The sequence below is a fragment of the Medicago truncatula genome, chromosome 1, assembly GCF_003473485.1.
Source record: "Medicago truncatula cultivar Jemalong A17 chromosome 1, MtrunA17r5.0-ANR, whole genome shotgun sequence".
Lineage (NCBI taxonomy): Eukaryota > Viridiplantae > Streptophyta > Magnoliopsida > Fabales > Fabaceae > Medicago > Medicago truncatula.
Window position 1 is genome coordinate 36,305,713 of NC_053042.1, and position 24,207 is coordinate 36,329,919.

Below are 24,207 nucleotides of genomic sequence, written 5' to 3' on the forward strand. Positions count from 1 at the left end.
GGTGCATAAATTGAATTTGGTGTCGGTTAATTGAGTTAGATTTCAAGAGGGTGGTATGATATTACCAAATTTGGTCCTATCATATCCCATTGTAAATCTATCCGTCAGCTAGTTTTCAGATATCGGCGGATAGATCATATTGTATTGAATATATTTTAAGTAATGAAATGTTTCTTTCAACAAAAAAGTAATGAAATGTTATAATCCTTTTTGCTTAAAAGAAAAGAAAGAAAGCCGGGGCAAATAATATACGACATCACTTGATTAAAAAAATTAACACAAGTGGTCGTGTATAAATACACTAAGTTACAGCAAACCATGGCTCTATCAATCTGCTACATTTTCTTTTGCCTGCTGCCTTTCTTTTGAGTTTTTTTTTGTTTCATACTCTTCATAGAAAGCATGCCAGAGGCACTCTTGCCTTCAAGCCTTTTTGTCATATTTACCACAGTTGCCATACCTTTTTTTGCCGCAGCCCGTTGCTGTGGCCGACGACTCATCATTTTCCGATCAAGTGGCCAATAAGCATAAGGTTCAAGCTTATCCTTCCTCTTAATATCTCCACCAGCTTTTCTGCTAGCATATTCCTTCCCAGTGTAAGCCCTACCAGCCTTACCAGGCTCTGCTGTTCTTCTCCGCTTCTGGGCTTTAGTTCCAAACCTTGCAGACAAATGACTATCAGGCTCACTCCTAGCATCATATTCTGAATCGGCTGGTTTTTTCTTCGTTTGTTCCCCTTCTTCCTCACGGATAATCAAACGTCCTTCAGAATCTACCTCCATCTCATCATCGTCTGACCTTGACTTCCTTTTGAGATTCTCAGATCTAAGAGCAGACCTTACTTTCTGCCGATCAAGCAAATCAAGTGGCTCGTCATCTGATTCGTCAGACAAGTGCTCAGGAATATTGTTTTTTAGTATCATCTTGGACCTAGATGGAACAAGCAATGACATTGTTAGTTGAAATTGATTTTCTCGACACTTTATTCTATAGTAGGTTCTGGATGACTTATCAAGGACCACTGCCAATTTATGCAATACAAAAATAAAAAGATAGGAAGCAGACATAAATCCAAGAATAATGACTCCATTTATATTAACAATGATTACAGAGTGTACCAACAAAATTCATGTGATGAATAGACAGATTAAAACCTAAAGCTTTACCCAAATGAAGATGCTGCTGATTTGAGATGCGTGGAAGATTTGCCCCCTCTAAAAATTGCCTTGCCGTTCAGGTATTCTGTATCACTACCGGCACTGTCTCCATCAAAATCTGAAAAAATATCCATATGGTTCCTTCTACTTTGCCTGAAAAAGATATCACATTGTTCCAATGCATCTCAAGATACAACTTTAGAATTCAATATAGCACACATATTAACTACAAAAGAATGATGAAGGCTTTAGAAGTGCATGGTTTTAAAAATACAAGACTAACCATAGAACTAATATATGTCCTGTCACTTTCAAAATTTAGAAGAAAAAAATGACAATTTTTGGGGACAAGTACCAAGCACGTCACTCTAACATGGCTGTGCATGTCTTACAACAAAGCTTAGTGGTGAACCAAACTTAAAAACCATTTTAGCATAGCTATTTATTACTTTTAACGGTAGAAGGTCACTAAACCTAATTATACACAAGAAATTAGCATATATTTGAATTGAAAGGCCACTACATCTAAGTGCAAGAGGATAAATATTCAAAACCTCAAAGGGTTATGTGATTGAACAGTTTCTCTTCATTTTGAATAAAGCAAATAGATACAAGATCATTACCTGGATGTAGTTGCTTTTGAAACATGAGACCTACTTTCTTCAGATTTAGCACCTCGGTTCCTCTCTTTCCGTTCCTTGATCTGTTTTACAAATGGATCGACAATTACACGAAGATTTGAACATAAAACAAAATATGCATTTGGTCCTTGCTAAAAAAAAAAAAATTGATTTATACCCTTGAAAGTTTCATTTTTTTTAAAAAAGTTCTTGATGTGTTTTTTTAATCAAAAAATGCCGATGTGGTCAATTTTTGCTGACGTGGCACATGTAATGTTGCTGAGCTGACCAATTTGTGCAGATGTGGCCCTGATGACAAAAATATGACATGCTAACTTGTAATTTTTTTCATGCTCGTTAGAACTCTTCAACTCATACCAAGAATCTTAATCATTCTTTATCTCTAATCCAGAAATTAAAAAACCATCTATCTCTGAGATTGTAATAGTATGCATCTTCCTTCATTTACCTTACCATTAGACACACATCACTCCACTATTATTTTGTATGATGAGATGGCAACAAAAATTCATTGGTGAAAACTACGAATCAGAAGAGGATTTTAAAAGTTTGCAGAAAATGCATGTAACAACAAGAGAGAAGGTCCAGGCAGCACAGCACCACACTTGATGAGAGTAAAGACACCACAAACTTGAGGGTACCTTCCTGATTTCAGTAAAAACATCACCCACCCGCTTCCTCCTTGTTAATTCCTCCCCCACACGCATCACAGCCTCCATTGTGCTATCCTCATTCCTCGCTATGATACGTGTGCACTCTCTTTAACCTTCACCCCCCCCCCCAACAGAACATCACACAGCGCCATCGCCGGCCTGATCTTTGCCCTCATCACAACAACTAGTGGTCAGGAACTATGATTCCGAGGACAGAGATTCTGACATGCGATAGAGACCGCACAGCGACATTTTGGAGGTCATAGGGTTCAAACTCAGACGAAGGAGAAAAACTAATCTAACAACTAATTACTAATATTTGCCATTAAAAAAAAATCCACAAAAGGCTCTCATTTATTCATTTTTGGGGTTCTAGGAGATCAAAGAATGTATGGATGAAGAAGACTGGGTTAGGTTTTGGAAATGAACAACAAAATGTAGCAATAAATTTGGGTTATTGCAAAACCAACATAGATCTGATATAAAAAATAAGTTCACCAATGAGTTGGTTTCAGACTATACGAATGTTAGTGAGATGTTGAGGGGTGGGAGGCGAATTTAGGAGCTGTTGTTGGTGATGTGAATAGAATGTTGTGCAGGGTTCTGGGTCTAGCTGAAGAAGGTTAAGTTTTTTTTTTTTTGCTTTTTGGGCTTGAAGCTCAACAATGTTCATGAAGATTCAGATTTCTAGTTGATGAACCCCTAAATTACTTTTTTACAAATTTGTGTTGATGTTTTTATTATTTGTATTAAAGAAGCTGATTGGGAACGGAAGTGAAACATCAAACCCATAGAATTTGTTCTCTTTCAAGTGCCCATCTGGATTTTGATTAATTCGTTCTCTTTCTTCTCCCTTTCAATGTTTTGATGATGGTATGTGATAGCAAGGTGAAATTTAAATTTTAAAATATGATTTTGACTAATTCGATTGACAATGGTAGTGATTTAGATCTGGAAATTTGTGGGGGTGAATAAGGAGACACTTGGGGTTGAAGATGAAGACTGATGGACTTTTTATCTTTAATTCATATACTGATTAATTAAATATATTAAAAGAATAATTAAAGGTAATTATTATTTTAATAATAAATAATGCCCAGTCAGCAATACTTACACAGTCAGCATGTGCCGCATAAGTTTAAATTGGCCAAATCAGCTAAAATTTCACCTTAAGGACTTTCTTAATTATTTTTGAAAATTACAGGATATAAATCACATGTTTTTTGCAAGAACCAAAACTCGCAATATTTGCAAGGTCTAAATGCATATTTTAGCCTAAAAGAATTATCAAAATGATTCAACAAACCTTGTGTATGTTAGACAGAAGTTTCATATGGTCTTCAGGCAGAACAGCTTTAACGGCATCCAATCCACACTTCGTGATAAGCATTCCCAAAAGAAGTTTGACCTGAAAAGAATTTGGTTCTCACTCGTTCAAAATAAGAATGAATAGCTTGAATTCCAAAACAACAGTCATCCTCAACAAATCAATGAAATCACATTGATTCTTTTTCTTTAAGAAACGATCACATAAGAAAACAAAAACCTTTGCTTTAAAATGATTTTTGGCATCATCTTGCCACTTAAACAAACACTCAACCACGCTCCTCAGATGCTTTTGCAATCCTTCTGCTTGTGATTTGGCTACTAAAACCTTTAATAAACCAAGATTGGCCTGCAGGGAGAAGACAGATATTTAATTAAGGGCTCAAGGAAATGTTACTTCAGTAAGCAATGCATTTAACCAGCAAAATAGAAAATGAAACAAACCTTGGTAATCTCTCTATTCTTTTTTTCCAGCAGGACATATGTGGATGGAAGCAAATCAAAAGCAGTTAAAACAAGATCAGAGAACTCATAAGCCAAGCGAGCTAAACCTTTGATTGTTGCACTTATCATATGTGGAGTTTTCCCAACAAGGCCGCGAGCAACCTTAGCTCACAAAACAACACAAATTCAAATTACGGTTGGTATGGGTAATGCACAGATAGTACATTTTTCTACCAATAAGAGCACAAGATGATATCAAGTGGAACCAAATAAAATAGAAGATGTAAAAAGCATAAATTAAACTGAAAATTTACCGTGATAAAAAATTGATAGAGGTTATTTCTGTCCCCACCTCTCTCCTCGTCTCCGAGTGCATGGGCAATTTCGACCAGAATTTCATAAGCCCTGTTCCTGGTTTTCTTATTAGCCTGTAAAGATAACCTCAAAATTTAGCCCCTCTAGAAGCTTGTGAAGTTAATTTAGATGGGCAAAAGTAATGTATATGATTAACATCTCTTGATTCCTTTCTGAACATTATATCCACATAATGACTAAAATCACAAAGAAAACAATCACAGACTGCTTATTTTATTGCCAGAGCAAACACAATAGTGGCCATCCTATCCTATTAAAAACTTAATACAGAGTGAAGTTGAGTGAAAATAATGCATTTTTATTGACTATAAAGATATATTACTTTTACTCAAAAGTGATATGTGCCTGGTGATTGTCCGTCATATGTGCATGCTGGAATCTTAGAAGACTATGGGCCAGCTTGATATGTAGAGAACACCCGTCTGATGGTCACTATGAAATCATAGGTGCCCGAGTTTATTTACTCCTTAAATACCACAATTTTGGATGTTGCCAGTAGCATGCAACAGTTATGTTATGCAACAAAAATAGGTTCATAGTGTGAACATGGTTGCCTAGTTGCCTTACCCAGTGTGCTATCGTATGTGCAACAACCACTACTTAAAACAATAAATGGACATATCAGGAAATTCCCAGTTAGGATCAGGAAGGCTCGCAACATAGAACCCACCTCCACACCTAAACATGTGTGGAAATTGGATACCCAAGAAATGTACTGACGCCAGATAAAACCGAGCAGAGCCAAAAGAAATATACTGATTCAGTTATTTTAAGAAATGCGACATTGGAAAGGGCAAATAAAACTGCATAACTAAAAATTTCCATAATTAACACTGCATTACCTCCTTAAGAGCCAGTATTATCTCAGTGACGAAAACTTCTGGCCAGGCCATCGCCATTGACTCATCCTGTCGGCAGTACACAAGTTCAGATTTTTTATGATATACTATAATATGAGACAAATATGGATGCAGTATCCCAACTTTGGATACCTTTGATTTTAATAAGTAAAAGAACTCGTCTTTGAATGCCTCTGACTTCAAGACATGGACTATCAAGAAGTAAAGGCAATCAAGTCTATGGCGTTTGGCAGAAGAATGGCAAGGAAGAATTTCAACCATAAGCCCAAGCAGAACTTCAAGCTTCAATGAAACAAAACTGTCCGAGCTCTGTCAAGAATGATCCAACGAGAAAACAGTAAGCAGAAATGTTTTTCTAACATGGAAATAGCTCAGAAGGATAAACCAATAAATAAAAACCAATGCAAGATAATTTGAAACTTCTGTGTTAATCTGAAAAATCAAATAATATGAAATAGACAAATACCTTGAGCATGATCAAAAGAACTTTGTATGCCTTCTTCTGCATGACACCAACATCCTGCAAATAATAATCACAATAACCATCTTAGCATTTCTATTTGAAAAATAAGTTTCCGAAATTCCTTGCAAGGAGCGCTATATATCTTGGACAAACCTGCAATGCTGGCTTTATTACTTGAAATAATAAATCAATATCTTTCGCATCTAATCCAGGCAATAATGAAGCTGCGAAATCAAGAAGCCGCGCCCTGGGATGAAAAGAAATTCATTAAATATTACCGACACCCAACAAGCACATAATAGTAAGATGCAGACTGGACTAAAACCTATTTCCAATTTCACAAAAAATAATTGAAAAATCAATTAGACACAATTGAGAGAAATAGAAGATAACCAACACCTGAGAACTGATTGAGACACATCATTTGATGTATCAATCTGCATAGAGCTTTCTGAATCGTCTACTTTGTTGGCATTTTGAGTGCATTTTAAGAGATCCGACATTTTCTTCTTAAATAAGTTCTGTACAACTTTTTTTTCTGCTATAGAAGCAATATCACCAATTGTACCCTGTAAATGAAGCAAAGTCATCATTATAAACTTCTTGTACAAATCAAATGTAACAAATAAGGAGAAATTTAATTCTCAGCTGTCAGGTAATCAAGAAACCAAGAAAAAAATAGACTACTTCATCTGTTCATGAAAAACATTATCAGAATGATGAAGATCTGTTGGTTGTAGTTCTGTTATGCCATATATAAGTATAAATTCTATTTCTATATTGACAATTGAAGGACCTGGTTGAACACTTCTAGAGCTTTTTGCTCAAGATTTCTACTCATAGATAACTAAGGAGCAATACAAACCAATAAGCTCAACAAGCCCACATAATCACTGTTCGAGTTTTTAAACTAAAGATGGATATTTCTTTAGAGAGAGGGGGGTGTATATTGTCATATATTTACTTCAATTTTAACATTAACTTATTTACTAGGAGCGAAGTGAGCTCGGACAACGACATACAAATGCAAAATATCGTATAACTCCAAAACCCAAAATGCTGGCAACTGGTGAGAATTATTTTGTTGACATCACACATATATGAAAGCTGAAACGTGCACACTGGATGATTAAAGAATTGCATAGCACATATGAATGCAACAGAAAAAGAAAAGTGACATAAACAGAAATGCAAACTCTAGTTTTATGTTATACTAACATGCATGCACATATAGAAGACACAATTCATATATTTGGCTCAACTATGGTGCATACTGCAATGAAGAAAAAGTACCTGCAAACAACCACCGTCATCTTTTGTAGATTTCAGGAACGCGTCTGACAGATCTTTCAACAAATTATTGGCAGATATCTCCAGTGCCCTCAAATTTTTTGTTGCAACCTGTTGCGAGTAATTATACAAGACTTGTTGTTTGTCCATATCTTGCCTACTATCATCCTTATCATTTGAATCCTTAATGTTCTTGTTTTGTCTAATCAGAAGCTGCAAACTAGTGCATATTATTCCACGAATATTAGGTTCTTCTTTTAGTTTACTACGTAAATGTTTTTCTAGATCCTTGAAACTTTTAGCTGTGTCTGAAGGATAGTTACAAAATGAAGGCAGCAAAGACCACAAAGAGTAAACAAGTGTGTCTGCTTTCATCAGTTCTTGCTTCTCAAGCTGCAAAATGCACAACGTAGGAAATGAATACCATGAAGAAAAATAACACTGTATCTAAAAAAAAATATGTCCAATACCTTTTGAGCCTTCTCCCTTGCACGTTCAATCATAGGCAAAATTTCCTCTGTAAAATATTTTAGACGTGCACCAACAATATACTGTTTTAGAATTGGAAAAAGCCATTTATTTGAGACAGATAAATCTTCAGCTTCCAAATTTAATGTTATAAGGGACAAAAAAGTTTCGGGTCCCATTGCAACAAGAGCTGACCCAAGGCATGCATGAAGCTGCACGGCATAGAATATAGCAGTACTTCACGTCAGTAATTTGTAGCACATAAAAAAAAATTAAAGATCAAAAAGATTTCCAGATCCTCTAACAAAAATCAACATAATTATGATACTGGCTAAATAACAAGGTTGTTACAGAACGCCTATTGGCTTTTGAAATCATGAATACCATAATATAATACAATTCAAAAGACATTCAACTCTGTTACAGGTCAGCCCATATGAGAAACTGTTCAAAATAGGGGCATATGGTCCTGCTGGGAAAGAACATATCAAAACTCATTTTATAAGATTGAGTTTCATATTTGTGTAGTTTGGCAAAAAAAAAAAATGCAACATTGAAAAGATAGTGACCTGTTTCCTAAAGGGAAAATTTTCATCAGGCAGCTGCTGCATATCTTCCATGTTTTTGAGTATACCTCTCATAAAGTAAGGAGAGTTACTTCCTGCATTAATTATAGCAATAATCTAAAAAATAAGTAACAGGAATTGTGTAATGAAATTATAGGAATTTGTACACAAATATTTAAGAGAAAAAACAGGAGAAGTATAACAACAGTTGTACGCATTATTATTAGTCAACAACAACAACCAGCCTTATCCCACTAAGTGGGGTCGGCTACATGGATCAAATTACGCCATTATGTTATATCATAAACCATGTTTGGATTTAACTCATTAATCTCTAAATCTTTCCTAATAGTTTCTCTTATAGTTTTTGTAGGTCTTCCTCTACCTCTTGTGATATGACTATCCTCCATCTTCTCTACTCTCCTTACTATAGAATCTACAGGTCTTCTCTCTACATATCCAAACCACCTAAGCCTATTTTCCACCATCTTTTTTACTATAGGTGTTACCCAACTCACTCTCGAATGTTGTCGTTTCTAATATCTAATCTTAGCTGTCTATTCTTACCACGCATCTAACGCAACATCCTCATCTTCGCTATGCTTTGCTTTATTCTTGTGTTTGTTTTTACCCGCCCAACACTTCCATACAACAACGCTGATCTGACAATTGTCCGATAGAATTTTCCCTTCAACTTGAGTGGTCCTTTCGTATCGCATAAAAACACCCGAGGCTCGTATCCATTTCAACCACCTAGATTGAATATGATGATTTACAACTTGAGTGGTAACTTGGGGTATGATATGATCTCCAACTTTAACCTCTAAGCTAGAACATTTTTTTAATGGCCCTCTAAGGTAGAACTACTTTGCCTTTTGCTGAAATTACATTCCATATACTCTGTCTTGTTTCCACTTAAATAGAAGCCATACGCTTCCAAGACTTGTCTCCGACGTCCCATTCAATTTCTCCTTCGACTCTCCACGCATGACTACATCATCTACAAAAAACATACACCTAGGTGCTAACTCTTGGTTGTGATATGTAAGTGCATCAAACCCCTCCTATTGTTATGAGAAAATCTTCTGTAACCCCATTCTGCATCCTCAAACTAGTCAAAGCTCCCGCGTACGTATCCTTTATAGCTCTAATATAAGCAATTCTAACCCCTTTCTTCTCTATGGCTTTCCACAAAATCTCTCTAGACACTCTATCATACGCTTTTCCAAATCAATGAAAACTAAGTGCACATCTTTTTTATCAGTCTGATATCTCCATCACATGTCGAAGTAAGTAGATTGCTTCCATAGTCGACCTTCAAGGCATAAATCCAAATTGATTATTGGTAACTCGAATCTTTTTCTTAGTCTCCGCTCAATCACCTTTTCCCATAACTTCATGGTATGACTCATAAGGTTAATTTCCCTATAATTTGCACAATTTTGTATATCGCCTTGTTCTAATAGATCAGAATTAAAGTGTTTCTTCTCCACTCATCCAACATTTTCTTTGTCCTCGTAATTTCGTTAAAAAGTTTGGTTGGCCACACAATTCCCCTACCTCCAAGAGTTTTCCACCCTTCAATAGGTCTGGTCCAACTGCCTTGCCATTACTCATCCTTTTCAATGCTTCTTTTACCACATGTTCTTGAATCCGATGATAGTAGTTATAGTTTCGATCCTCCTCTCTGATGTCTAGCATGTTAGAGTATGGTAAAATCTCATATCCTTCATTAAATAAGTTATGGAAATATTTCTTCCATCTATACTTTATACTCTTTCCTGAACCAAAACATTACCTCCTTCATCTTTAATACACTTCACTTGATCCAAGTCTCTTGTTTTTCTTTCTCATCCCTTAGCAAGCTTATATATAGATTTTTCTCCCTCCTTGGTGCCTAAAGATTGGTATAATCTGTCAAAAGCTTTTGAGTTTTTGCTTCGCTCACCGGCTTCTTGCTTTCTTTCTTAGCTATCTTGTATTTTTCCCAAGTTTCGGAATTTTTACACCTAGACCAATCTTTAAAACATTCCCTTTTGATTCAAACTTAACTCTGAACACTATCATTCCTTTTTGTATAGATTATTAGTCAAATACAATAAATCAAACTAACAAATGACTCAACCAGCAAATTATATAAATTATAAGTCAATACAATAAACAGAAACAAGACTTGACAACAATCAAAATACCTAATTTGTGAAACATAGAGGAAACAACTTCAAATACTCTGTCCCAGGCAGCAGCGTAGTGATAATCAAGTAGGCTCTCAACAGTTACACATATTTTCTCGATAATGGTTGGTCCTGACATCCTTGATTCATCCAGAGTTATCTGATCCACTCCCTGTTTAATCAAACTTTCATCAATGCAACAGTTGATCATGCTCTTGAGTGCCTCTGTGGCTGCAAGTATGGCCTCTTCATGTTCAGATGCCAAAATATCTGCACATTTAAAAGTAAGTACACATATTTCCGTAGTTGCCAAAACAGGTAACTAACTATATGCGCAAACACAATTGAAATTCATGATACCTTTGAGGTCATTAAAGACACTAGGAAGCTTAACTACACACATTTGCCTGTTTAGGGAAAAAACTCTCTTCATTCCAGCATCAAGCAAGCGAGCAATAAATGTCATACCATCTCCAGAGATCTCAGTTGATGAGGCAGAAAGAGATGATAATGTGCATAACACCTCAAGTAGTGCTTCAGGGGAAACTTCCGATGTTGGGTTAAGACTGAGAAAATTTAAACCATCCATTATGCGCCTTGTGACTAGGGGTTGACCCATATTTAAAAGAGTTTTGAAGTGGTTAAGAATGTTGGTCTTGTATTTTAGAGACAAGAAAGGAAGGCATTCTTTCAAGGCATCAAGAATATACAAAACTAGTTGGGCTCCCTTAGTTCCATCACCATCATTTGCATTTGCTCCCTTAGTTCCATCATCATCATTTGCATTTGCTCCACCGGCCAGCAGTAGAAAACTTTCAAGTAGGTTTTTGACCCCTTCACTTGCAGATGCTAATAGCGAAGAATTTTGAAAATTTATCAAGACATTGCGGAGACACAAATGAGATTGCCTTCTTACCTGTTGGAAGAGAACCAGTCTATTAAACTAACCAAAAGTCATGTAACCTTGCTACAGCTGCCCCTTGCCCCCACAGTTCACAATAGTAATAATTTTTACACAATATAATAATACACGAACACACAAGCTTGGCAAATTAAAAAAGTGCAACATGTCCCACTCCCAACTATTACAACCCGTCTTGTGCTCTAACTCGGCGGAATGTTTGAAATGAAAAGGGCAAATAAGACAAATCCTAGACCATCTCGTTTTAAATAACAATTATATATGTCAGAGCTTTTTCATCAAAAAAATTGTAACCAACCGACCATGATGGTTGAAGCTGAAGATTGTATACTAGACCGGACCAAACAAAAACAAAAGCAGTGTAAAACTTGTGTTAGGATAGCATCACCTAAGTTTGATAGTCTTACAAAAATAAAGACATCAATCTAATAATATCCTATAAACTGTAGTATATGCACTAAAGTAATTATCAATATTGCATCTCTATTTCAGGATTTGGATGTTCTAAAGTGAGAAAATCAAGTTGTTATTCAAACAAGCTCATGAGTCATGATCTGTTATGATGTACCTACAATGCCCACCATTGATTTGTTGATTAACAGCTAATATTATTTATAGTACACTCTAAAGTGAGTTGCTCACTTTAGAGGAGCCTGATCCCCAGTTTCACATCTGTTTAGCTCCCGATAGTAACCATCAGATTATTAAACGTTTGACTTTAATCATAACTACTTCTAAAGTGACAAATATCATTGTGATTTGTTGACAATGCAAAGCTTTTTACAGCGAGAGTATAACAAGTTAAACTTCAAACTTAGTTTACAAGTAAAACCCTATCAGATAGAAAATTTGAAATTCACGAATTGTTACCTTCAGTCTCGAATCAGTAAGAAAACCTAACAAGAAATTGAACAATGTTGATACATCAGACCAATGAACACTATCCCTATGAATCAACAAATGTGAAACACACTTCAATCCATGAACAACAGCGCTCTCTGAACTGGACGGCAACATAACAACTTTTGTAACAAGCTCCGATAGAAACTCTCGCTTCTCCTTCAACACAGCAACGGGAACTTTAAACATAACAATCGAGAGAAATGTTAAAAGTGCGTCCATGAGGTGGATAGGTGGATTAGGTTCCGATGCAGTGCGGTCCAGGGAGGAGCATGTGGCACAGAAGTATGCGACAGGTGAAGAAGAGAGGTTGTGATCTTTGAGTTCCTGTGACATTGCGCCGATGACGGCACAGAGGTGTTGGTGGTTTACAGCGGTGGAGTTTGAGAAACGAGAGAGAATTGAATTGCATATATCATCGTTGGATTCGTTGTTGAATGTTGATTCCTCCATCTCGATTCCTTCCATGATCGGAGATAGAAATCAAACGGTAAACCCTGGCTAGCTTCCACGGCGGCAAGGGTTTAAGCTGTCGCTATGCTGAGCGAGGGAGAATTCTTTCAAAGTTAGGATTGCTAAAGAAAAATAGTAAAATACCCCTGCTATGCAAAGTTGCGTAGAATCGCAATAATAATTTTTTATATATATATTATTTTTCCTCAAAAATTATATTTATATAAAAAATTTACACCCATAATATTATGAAATCTTTTAAAATATATTGGATAAAATTTATCGATATTAACATAAAGACGAACACGTTTTTTTAAGGAGAAAAATGGGCATGTTATGAACTACGAACGATGTTTTTATGAAAAATTTGATTTTGATTAAAAAAAAGTAAAGATAATTAAATGTTTATGAATTTTAAATTATAACAAATCCAACAAATCATATTTATCCTTTTCTATTAATAAATTTTTTTATTTTTATGCAAAACACAGTATAAATATTTTCACCGCACTCGTTATGAATTTTACGCGCTTATATCTTTGGAACCAGATTTTTATCTATTGATATGAGAAAGTCGATGTAATAATATTTTTGTTATTCTATATGCAAATTAGTGAGATTAAAATAAAAATAAACAATTTTTCCTATATATATACTAGTATAAGTGATGTGAATAATTTTTTTTTAACCGATAGGTGTAACACCCTAATTTTCGACGGTAATTTTATATAATAATAATCATAGTTTTAACGAAAAAGGATGTCACACACATTTATTCATCTTTCACATGATAAAATAATAGAGAATCAGATACAACAGCAGAAGATACTTCATAAAATTTCACAATTACAAATGTCTTGTCTTTAACATTATTTAGGAAAAATAGCTTAAAACATCATAGTGCTTAAATTAACTTTATAATTTAAGGACATTCAACGCTTAACCGAACCCCAGTGTTACAGATCAGAGCACGTATATATTCGACTACTTAATATCCCAAATAATAGCTACGGTGGTATGTCCCACATCGCCACCTTCTAAGCATCTCGCAAATCTAAAGCTCCTCGTCCTGAATATATGTACCCCAAGGGTACCGACACCAAAATACACAAACAACAACAACAAAAAAGGGTGAGAATTCACATCATAACATATATTGGGATACATGAATAATAAAGTAGATAATTATATCTTCATCGGTCCTTCGTCTCATCATCATCAATCATTCATCATAATATTCACACAATTCATTTCATAAACATCATTAACACATACATCTTATGCACACCTTTAACACACATATCATATTCAGTTATTCACATCATTAGCACATACCACAGTTCACCTAAAATGACCTATATGCAACATACTTCATCCCTAGACCTACATGCATGCCGGTACCGGATCCTATCGTCATAATAATGTAAGTCAGAGGTGTGTTACTGAACTTACATCCGTCATTCGTCATTATGCAGTATGATATGATGCATGTGGACCCACTAAAACATCATTTAGAAGACACATAAACAACACATCATCTTTACGTCATAGTTACTCGTCATATTGCTTGTTATTAGAAAACAAGTACGTCATTCGTCATACATCATTCGTCTTTTATAATCATAACATCATTTTACATCATCATCTTACGTCATTAGCAACTCATCATTATTTTACACCATATATTCGTCTACTTATGTCTAACTCATAATTTTGTCATATTCACATCATATCTAAATCTTACACCCACCATTAGTTTAATTTTCATTCTCTGCATCTTTTACTCCTGGTGGCACACTTCATCCTTCATCTTATTCGTTCATTTAACCCACCTATCCTTCTCCTCGTTTATATGCACCTCATCAACTCTTCAACATTACCGCTTATATTAACTCTTATTCCCTACAACCTAACAGCCTTCCTAAGCTCATTATTATTTAAGGCTATTATGTTTAACCTCATCAATTACCCATAATCATCTACTCTATTATTCCCTCCTATCATCGTATTTTCACTTCTTTAACCCATTCATATCTTGTACCTTACTTCATACTTTGCCACGTCATTAACGTCATTTATTACCTTATTCCTTTACCATCATGTCTCTTTAATTTACCTTAGTTCTTACTCTTCATATAGTCTCATCGTTGCATCTATCCTTTACTCTAATTTACTACTATTTTCATCTTCATTAGTTCTTGAATTACCCTCTCACAACTCTCTCTACTTCACTTCTAAGTCCTTCATCGTTTCACTACCTAATCTCTTTTGATTTTTGAGATAATCAATCCTAATGACACTTAAGCATACTCTCTCATTTGGTTTAATAGTTTACGACTCTTACCTTTATATTGGGAATTCATTTGTCATTGACGACTACCACAACTATCCTTCTGTATTCTCCCGTATAATAGTCATGTCTCCCTCTCACCCAATTATGTTTAAGGCTCATCAAATATTTTCTATCACTACAATCATCGAATAACCCATATCCTTACTTTAGTTCTCCTCTAATACTTTTGATACTCGTATTGTTTTAAATTCATTATGTCTTATGAATCTACTCTCATAACCTGTATTTAAACTCCTCTCATTTAAGTTTATTGATTTGGGGCCTTACTATACATCTTAAGAACCCTTTGGAGGCATAAAAGTAGGTCAAAAATCAGTTTAAGTCCATACTGAATCGTGGCACGTTGAGTTCCAATCGTGGCACGTTTCTGACAGCTTAAAAATGTTTTTCGTTCTTGGAAAGATTGTGGCATGATTGGGCAGTTTTCAGAACCCAGAAAACAACGTTTTTGCCCTCGAATTTACTCCTAACTTGGCTAGAAATCTTTGTTTTTTACCTCGTTTGATCCTAAATTGATAGGAGACATTACCTAGGGTTACCCTATCATCTAAACATTAACTTTTACATTATCTCACCGGATTACCTACTCTTTTCGAGATCAAAATCTTCAATTTATAAACCCTAAATTAATCTCATAAATTCCATTCGTTCAACAACATCATTGCCTTTATGCAGCACCATAATTTCATCATAAATCGCATCACAATAACACCTCATACTAAATAAACTATCATAGATTAAACACCCTAAGGTGGTAGGAATCTCCCCCTTACCTCGAATCTTCGAAGTCACAGCTTTCCGGCTCTCTTCTTCGAAACTAGGATTTTCTCCTCCTCTTCTCTCTTCTTCTCTTGCTTCTACGTTTCAGCAAAAGTGGTAACCTTGATTGTTAATTCTTTATTTATATATGAGCTAACCTCATAATATTATTCCTGTCATTCTATTTTATATTATTTTTTACTTCTTCCTCCCCCACTTAATTAAAACTTCTATTCTACACCTCCCGCCTCTATATTACTTTATTTATTTTTCCCTTTCATCATAATAATCCTCATAGCACGTCATTAATCATCATATTTCTATTTCTTCATAGCTAACATAATATTCTAGCATCATAACACCATTATTATAAATAAAAAAATCAAGAATTCTTCTAATTAACTTCATTAAATCATTACATGTAATTTTTGGGGTGTTACAATAGGCATATATGTTGTTTTAGGGTTAGGTAAACTTCTCGGTTGTACACAAGGCGAGAATGGCTAGACCGAAACCCGATCCTAACTTAGGTAGCCCAATTATTTAGACTCGAACCCGATCATAAACTTGATTGAATTCGATGAGATACGAGTGCAATAAAAACAAGATGATACAAGGACACAATCGAGTTGATCCATTCCACCTTAACTAAAATCAATTTAACTTATATCGCGTTCATGTTACGACATTCCACGTTAACTAAAATCACAAACTACGATTTACATTCAAAATGAAAGCTCCAATTTTAAAGTATTAAACAATAAAACTCACTGCTCAATATATGACGTATATAACAACGTGATAATATTAATTACTGAAAAAGCTATTTTACTAGATAAAACATATAAATGAATTAAAAATACAAAAAGGTTATAATAATAATTTAATAATAATAACATAATATAAAATAATATCGTATTTCAATCAATTTGGGACAGGATGGGTAACATAGATTCATCACTTCTTCTATTGTGTCTCATCTATTGTTCGTGTTTTTTGTCTCTGTTTTTTTCTTTGATCGAATCGAATCACACCCAACCCAAATTTTATGGGTTGAGATGGGTTAAAGGTTCAGGTCTGGTTTTGTACATCACTACTTCTCTTTACTGATTGATGGTTAGACAAATGCAAATATAGTTGAATACAAGTTATTTGTATCTTTCTTATAAATTGAGTTTTGCAAAGGTTGTGGAGGTGATGGAATCAATTGAGACTTAGTGGAGCGATAATTGGGCATTATACACGTGTTCAGTATTGTTGGCATCACTAACCAAAGAAACTAAGAGCATGGAACCACTTTATGAGAGTCACACACATGGATAAGGGAACAAGAGAAACGTCAAGAAGCTCGAAAGATCAAGTTAAATGTGGGTTGCCACATATCCCCACCAACACGAGGATTCGTGCATTACCGCATAAATAGCCAAGAAGGCTGAATTCTATGGGTTGCGTTGTTTTGGTCAATAGGACTGGTGCTTGCGTATAAATACTAGACCTGTAGATTTTCTCAACTCGCAAACAACCAAACAAGCTTTTATGCATTTTATCATTTTTCTTTACTTTACACTTTTATGCATTTCTTAGTCTAGTAGCCTAAAAACATCCAAAAAAATTGAACATAACACTCTTTAGAGTAGCTAAGGAACTCGTGGTTCAGGGACAAAGTTCATTCTCAAGTATGGGTTGCTTGAAGAAAATTTAACGATTGCTAAGAGTTGTTATCTAATACATGGGCTAACTTTAAAGTTCAACGGCAAATTTGACACATCCGATGAGACTTTACAACCATACAATTTGAAAAAATCAATTTGTCGGATTACAACTACATTTGGTGAATGTACTTGCATTATAGTAAAGTCTCAGAAACATGGATATACCATTAAGATCGTACAAGTCATCATTTATCTAATAAACCTATATTAACCTCCCACATTGTATCCATCACCATTAGCTTATGGAGATATGTCAAATGATCCACCTGAAGCACCAATGACTATGATAATGTCTTTTATCAAACATAAAATTGACATTGACATACATGACATCATATATCAAATCTCATAACAACTCGTTGCTATTGTTGAAACCATTGTCACAGCGAGGTTCAACAAGTCGGGGAGTTAAGGCCAATCGAGTCAATTCTAATAAGTATTTTTACCACGATTAGCCTTCGGGGTATTAAATTTAATCACGCTAATCACACCAACAAAAGTATCATATCCTATCAAGTGATATTACTTCTTAATTTTTATCTTGTTCAAATTCTTTCTCTTCTTTGTTGTCATCATCCAAAGGAATTCGAAGGAGTTCATTTGATTATTTTTTGGTTTACACTCTCTTTCAATATTCACGATGTCTCGAAACCAAAATTGTCTATCCAAATAAAGCATCTTCCCATGTCTCAACTTCTTCTTTTGACTTTTTGGATGGATCATAACATGAAATGTGGCGAGTGAATGATATGTAGTACAAGAGTTGCTTGATATAAAGACATGTCTAGAACAACAATTAAGTGCCACAACTAAAGCGACAGTAAAATATCGCTGGCTTGAGTAAACGATAGTTAACTATTCGTCGGAGATATTTTAGTCGGTTTAAGGTTTACAAGAGCAAATGGTGGGTGCTTAAAAGCAATTTTCTATTAGTAAATAAGCTAAAGTGACCTTTTTTTTTTTTTTTTTTTGAGGGAAAGCTAAAGTGACCTTGTTGCATATAAAATTAAGATTTAGCGAATTATTAAAAGAATAATATAAAAGGGTGTTTGAATGTGTTTAGATATACCATAGACAAAAATCTCTCGGTGCGGAAGAGAGAGAGAGAGAGAGTGAGAGAAGGACAAGGAGGAGAAGAAGAAGGAAGAAGAAGATAGAATAGCGATGGAGCAGGAAGAGCACGAAGTCTACGGTGCTGACATTCCCGATGAAGAGGTTGACATGGATGCCGACATAGATGCTGAACATCAAGAAGGCGATGAAGAACTCGCATCCAATCACACCACCAAGGTTAGGGTTAGGTTTATCGAATTAGGGTTAGGGTTTCTCTATCTACGTATTCTTTTTAACATGAATCGATTTTGCAGGAATTGGAGGATATGAAGAAGAGGCTGAAAGAGATCGAGGAAGAAGCTAGCGCCCTTCGCGAAATGCAAGCTAAGGTTGAGAAAGAGATGGGCGCTGTTCAAGGTTTCATTCTTATTATGCTTTTCAATTTTCGAAGATTTGATAAATTTTCGTTGATTGATTCATTGTCTGTTTAATTCAGATCTGTTTATCCTTTGGCTCAATTATTGATTTTTTAAGCTTTTTGATTTTTTGATATTAGATCCTGCTGGGTCTTCTGTGTCTCAAGCTGAAAAGGAGGAAGTGGATGCTAGATCTATCTATGTCGGTAATGTGAGTTTCGCATACCTTTGATTTTATTTATGATTAATTCAGATTTTAGTTTATGTTGTTACTCTGTTTTATATGTTTTATATCTGAAGTATGTTATGTGCAAGTGCTCAAGTAGAACGTTTAGGCGTATGATGTTTTTGCTTATATATGATTTTTGTTACTCAATTCTGCAATCTTTTTGGCGGTTTCCGGGTTTTTGGCGCATCGTTGTTGCTTACAGTTTGAATTTTAGGCTAAGAATTTAATGTTTGGATTATTGGGATGGGATGTAAATCGAAATAATAAATGTTGATTTATTTTTTATTTTGGATGGAAGTCAGTCGCATTGCACGTGATCGACTGCACGTGAAAGCGACAAAGATCATTAACATGTTTCTGAAAAGTTGGACCCTTTTCTAGAGCATTCAACGTCGACAAGCAGTTTTAGTTTTCAAACAATAAATGTCGATTTTGTTTTTTTGGGGGACGTCAGGCGCACTGCACGTGATTGACTAATATGGGACATATGCACCTGATAGTTGAAAACAACGATCCTGAACATGTTCACAAAACGTTAGCCCCTCTATTAGAACGTTTGGCCCCAACAGACAGTTTTAGTTTTGAAGTCAAAAGAGATTGATTGAACCAAAAAACCCTGGTATGGTAGGTACCTATGGCTAGTTATATAAAGATAAGCACCTATAAAGTAGTTTGGAATCGGTCAAAACAGCCTGTTTCACTTTTCATTAATTTTATTTTTTGAGTGTGGGGAATGGTTGAGATGGGAAAGAGGTTGTATGGTCTGGTTTACAAAGTAGTCAATGAGCCTTCCATTTTTTTATTTATTTTTATCATTAAAAAGAGAGCATTTAATGTGTGTTGTACATGTAGCCAGTTGGTTTGGTTTGGAGCGGGTTTGGGTAATTTAGTAATTGAACATGGTTTTGTCGAAGGTCAAAACTCTTTGTTCAAATATTTCCTGATATCATCATGTCCTTTAAAGGTGTTTTAGTTTCCCTAGCATTAGTTTGTTTTCCTCTTGGAAGGGACATGCTATCAGGGTGATCTTCAAAGCTGCCGAATTAAGTGTTGTTAAATAGCAGTATAGTGGCACTATAGCACTATTGCATAGCGGAATATGAACTAATCACTATTGTTCTGTAATACGCAATATGATATAGAAGATTATGAAACAGCGGCTATAGCTGTGCTACAGCATTGTTGCGTTGCGGAATTTGTACAAACCGCTATATTCTGCGATCTGTAATTGACAACACATTCCATTTGTTCACATATATATATAACCCAAAATGGACTTCGGTTTCAATTTGGAAAGCCATTAAAACTAACAATAACCATTTGGTTGATTACCTGAATGTTATCCTGAAAACATGTCTGACTTAATTTCAGATCCATATAATGCAAATTTTCTAAAATACGTAAGAAACCAAATTTTTACATCTTTATAATGCTGCAAAACCGATCATTCGTAAATGTTATGGTAAACTTCTCTTAACTGGACTGCTTGTATCTTTCATCAGCCCTGTACAGCATGGTAATGCTTTTAAGCACTTAAATTTCATGGGAGTATAGTAAAATAGTTAAAGGAGGAGAGAGACCAAAGAAAACTTTAGGCCGAACCATCAAGATAGATCTAAAATTATATGGCCTATCTGTATTTATTGTCCATGGCAGAATATGGTGTTGTGTGATCCATGTAGTCGGTTTCACCTTGCGGGAAAAAGCTTTGGTAGTTGTAATCTTTGTCTTCTTGTCTCTTGCATCACTTAAAAACCACAAAAGTATTTGATGTGTGTTCATCTGGCGACTCACACACATGTCCAATGCATTTTTTTAGTCATTTTATGCGTAATTTTCCATGTCATTTAAATCTTAAAAAACTTCAACCGAGTGTTAATTCATCAAACTGGTTTCTAAATTATGAATCAGGTTGACTATGCATGCACACCTGAAGAAGTCCAACAGCATTTTCAGTCCTGTGGTACTGTGAACAGAGTCACAATATTGACAGACAAATTTGGTCAACCGAAAGGATTTGCTTATGTAGAATTTGTTGAAGCTGATGCTGTTCAGAATGCTCTCATTTTAAATGAAACTGAATTGCATGGCCGACAGCTGAAGGTAATTTTATCTGATTATATGTGTAAATTCAACTAATCACTCCATGTTTCCATTTGGTTTTAATGGTTTTTCCTTCAGGTGTCTGCAAAACGTACTAATGTTCCTGGATTGAAGCAGTACGGAAGAAGACCTGCTGGTTTCCGCGGTAGGAGGCCTTTCATGCCTGCACCATTCTTTCCACCATATGCTTACGGGTAAGCTATCATTAGAAACTGAATAAAATAAAATATTTACCCAGAATTCATTGTTGCTTTTGTTTCTCTATGACATCCAATGTGTAAATTTTGACATTTAAAGAGTAAATATGTATACTTTTTGTTTAAATGGTGGTTCACATCGCGACTGTGATATTAAAATAAAACTAGTGGATGGATTTGCTTTTGTGATAGTAATACATCTGATGATAGGTAACCACATAAGCGTGCTTGTTAATGTAGCGAACCTCATGTTCTGTATACTTTCCTTTAGACTTTTACCATGATGACCATCTAACAGCACACCAGACTGTTCAAATTGTTTTTCTCCTTATGGATATACACACTCCCTTGCACATCCACACATAAACGTAATAAGAAAATGATTAGGATTTCTTGGAAGCTTCAAGACCACAAGTCCTTGCAAGTTTACTTTTATGGGCAGGGTAATACAGATATTGAAAATTACACTTATGTTTGTATAACCAAAAACTACATAGGGATGCATGCTATGCCAATGAGTATATATACAGTTTTGGTATAATTGCCTGCAGCAACAACACTAACTGAATGGTATATAATTAAAATGGATGGATGGCAACTCTTAATTTGTATTTTGTAAATTTCATTTTTCTATAAAATCTTGTGTGCCTGCTATCACGGCAGATTGTGGTCCATGCATTTAGGGTGGTTTTGGAAGATTTTATACGTGTTTATGACATTTGTGCAAGTGTTTGAAAGAGCTTAAAAAATAACTTGTATTGTTCTCAGAACTTGTTTTTTAGCTTATTCTGATATAAGAATAGTTTATTGAAAGTTACAAACACACTCATGACAGGCTTATACATAGTTTATTCTCATTTTATATTTATTTTATATTTCGAAACAACTTGTACGGACGGTTTAAATGATAAGCTTTTATTCAATCAAGTATTTATTGTTCGTTCATTCTCTGTAAGAAAACTCTATCATCTAATTTGACATTGCCACATCATTAAATGTGGTAATAGCTAAATGAAAAAGTAATAGTTTCTTAAATGATTTTCATTTTATGATTTGGTGGTGTTAAAAATTGACTGTGACTGGATCAACAGTAGGTTTTGGTTCCTCCTAATTGTCATTCTTTCTCTATACGATAAGATGTTAATATTTCTTCACAATTTGTTTTTTTAATATTAAATTGAGATGATAAAATGTTTTTATTTATTCACAGCCTATGCTTTATGTTTAATTATTAAAAAAATAATTTTTCCATGCAGAAGGGTTCCGAGATATAGAAGACCCACCCGATACCGGCCATACTAGTTCTTATTCTCAACTTAATAGGCGGTTACATCTTTATTATAAAGGACAGATCACTATTAGTTTGTGCCATTATAATAATGTTTATTTGATGGAGCAAGAACATGAAGCTTCTTTTTACACAGGAAGTTAAATGCCCTTAACTGTTAAGGATGTACATGTACTATATCGACAAAGTAGGTTGATCGCCTCATTTTCCCCGAGTCCTTGAGGTTTACCTGTGCAATAGCGGAGGCAACTATGCAGGGAAAATTCTCAATAGTTTACTAAGTTTATCGGTTTGAACTACTAGATTAAACTATTCAGTTCAATGTTGGTTTTGTTGTCTTTTTATTTTCAGAAATTTATATGAATTTCGGTGATCGAATTGGTTATGTGCTGTCGGAATCAATTTTTAAAGTTAGTTTGAAGTAGGTTTACTGTGGCTTATATTAATGTTACTGTCTCGAAAATATAGGTCAAAGAGACAAAGAGTTGATTATGTTTCTTGATATCGTGGCGGCCCTCATCTCACACACTTGGGATGGGAATGTATTCTTTCTATTGGCAAGAAAAAAGAGGCTTTATTTTATTAGACCCATAACAATAAAAGAGGCTTTATTTTATTAGAAAGAAAAAAGATTGCAAGGTTTGAATGGTGGGGACTAGTCTAATGAAGAAATATGAGATATTTTCAATGTAGAGAATCAATCCGCGCAATACTGGAAACATACCATTATATGGTTGAACTATGCTTTTTAAAGATTTTAAAGTTAAAAAATGACCGCAAGTTTGATGAACTATGCTTTTTGAAGTTAATAAATACTTCATAGAAAAATAGTGTTGTGAGAACCACCAGAGCTATCAAGCATTTGGAGTTAATTTTTGTGAAACATTGATTTTGACTAGGAATTAGGATTGCCTTCACTGCCATTGCTCCAAAGAAATGCAATTATGAGCAACATTGAGTTACGAATTTGTTTGATAGGGGTTTGATGAACTTCAGCAATAATATGTATTTGGAAATTTCATTTACCTGTATTTTTTTTTTCCTCTTCTGTGATATGTCAGCTCGATTGGCTATATATTTGATAGCATCGATATTTTCTTTGACATTATGAATAGATCCTACCATAGGGTTGAATGACCTTATTAGGAGAAACGATACTTAAATCAAGACTCCTTGGTAGTAAAACCAAGATTCTCACTTGAATCTCTATGATTGAAGTCTAAAACAGGATTATATCACAAAGCTAAAATATGGTTTTGGTCCTTGCAAATATGTCTCGTTTTGGTTTTAGTCCCTGCAATTTTTTTTGTTGTTTTTGGTCCTTACAAATATGCCTCGTTTTGGTTTTGGACCCTGACCCCACTTTTGTGATGATTTGCACACGTGGCATGACTGAACCCATTTA

General features: G+C 34.9%; 2 protein-coding genes across 3 annotated transcripts; one reads left to right on the forward strand and one right to left on the reverse strand.

Annotated features, from left to right (window-relative positions):
* Positions 1–122: 122 nt before the first annotated feature.
* On the reverse strand, positions 123–12,837 carry LOC11435091 (RRP12-like protein). Its single transcript, XM_003590672.4, has 18 exons — positions 12,210–12,837; positions 10,778–11,333; positions 10,436–10,687; positions 8,247–8,338; positions 7,680–7,889; positions 7,213–7,602; positions 6,319–6,488; positions 6,073–6,166; positions 5,923–5,976; positions 5,589–5,765; positions 5,439–5,504; positions 4,536–4,649; positions 4,222–4,383; positions 3,998–4,126; positions 3,758–3,859; positions 1,781–1,860; positions 1,167–1,310; positions 123–930 (listed from the first exon to the last, which is right to left on the reverse strand). Exons 1-18 carry the CDS (start codon positions 12,705–12,707, stop codon positions 336–338), a joined length of 3,885 nt encoding a protein of 1,294 aa, XP_003590720.2. The 5' UTR covers positions 12,708–12,837; the 3' UTR covers positions 123–335.
* Positions 12,838–18,561: 5,724 nt separating this feature from the next.
* LOC11433289 (polyadenylate-binding protein 1) lies at positions 18,562–23,248 on the forward strand. Of its 2 annotated transcripts, none has more exons than XM_039828360.1 (6): positions 18,562–18,806; positions 18,884–18,986; positions 19,126–19,196; positions 21,126–21,317; positions 21,396–21,511; positions 22,774–23,248. In XM_039828360.1, exons 1-6 carry the CDS (start codon positions 18,681–18,683, stop codon positions 22,814–22,816), a joined length of 651 nt encoding a protein of 216 aa, XP_039684294.1. In that variant the 5' UTR covers positions 18,562–18,680; the 3' UTR covers positions 22,817–23,248. The 2 variants fall into 2 exon arrangements, with proteins under 2 accessions (XP_039684294.1, XP_024636130.2); XM_024780362.2 differs by having other exon boundaries at positions 18,564–18,806; positions 22,771–23,248.
* Positions 23,249–24,207: the final 959 nt, after the last annotated feature.

Excerpts from the sequence above, each read along its gene's own strand:
- LOC11435091 (XM_003590672.4), bottom strand. The coding sequence starts at position 12,707 with ATGGAAGGAATCGAGATGGAGGAATCAACATTCAACAACGAATCCAAC. Across the intron at positions 8,339-10,435 it reads CTCTATGTTTCACAAATTAG|GAAGTAACTCTCCTTACTTT; the intron begins GTATTTTGATTG and ends TAATTAATGCAG. Across the intron at positions 6,167-6,318 it reads GTGTCTCAATCAGTTCTCAG|GGCGCGGCTTCTTGATTTCG; the intron begins GTGTTGGTTATC and ends TTTTCATCCCAG.
- LOC11433289 (XM_024780362.2), top strand. The coding sequence starts at position 18,681 with ATGGAGCAGGAAGAGCACGAAGTCTACGGTGCTGACATTCCCGATGAA. Across the intron at positions 18,807-18,883 it reads CATCCAATCACACCACCAAG|GAATTGGAGGATATGAAGAA; the intron begins GTTAGGGTTAGG and ends TCGATTTTGCAG. Across the intron at positions 21,318-21,395 it reads TGCATGGCCGACAGCTGAAG|GTGTCTGCAAAACGTACTAA; the intron begins GTAATTTTATCT and ends TTTTTCCTTCAG.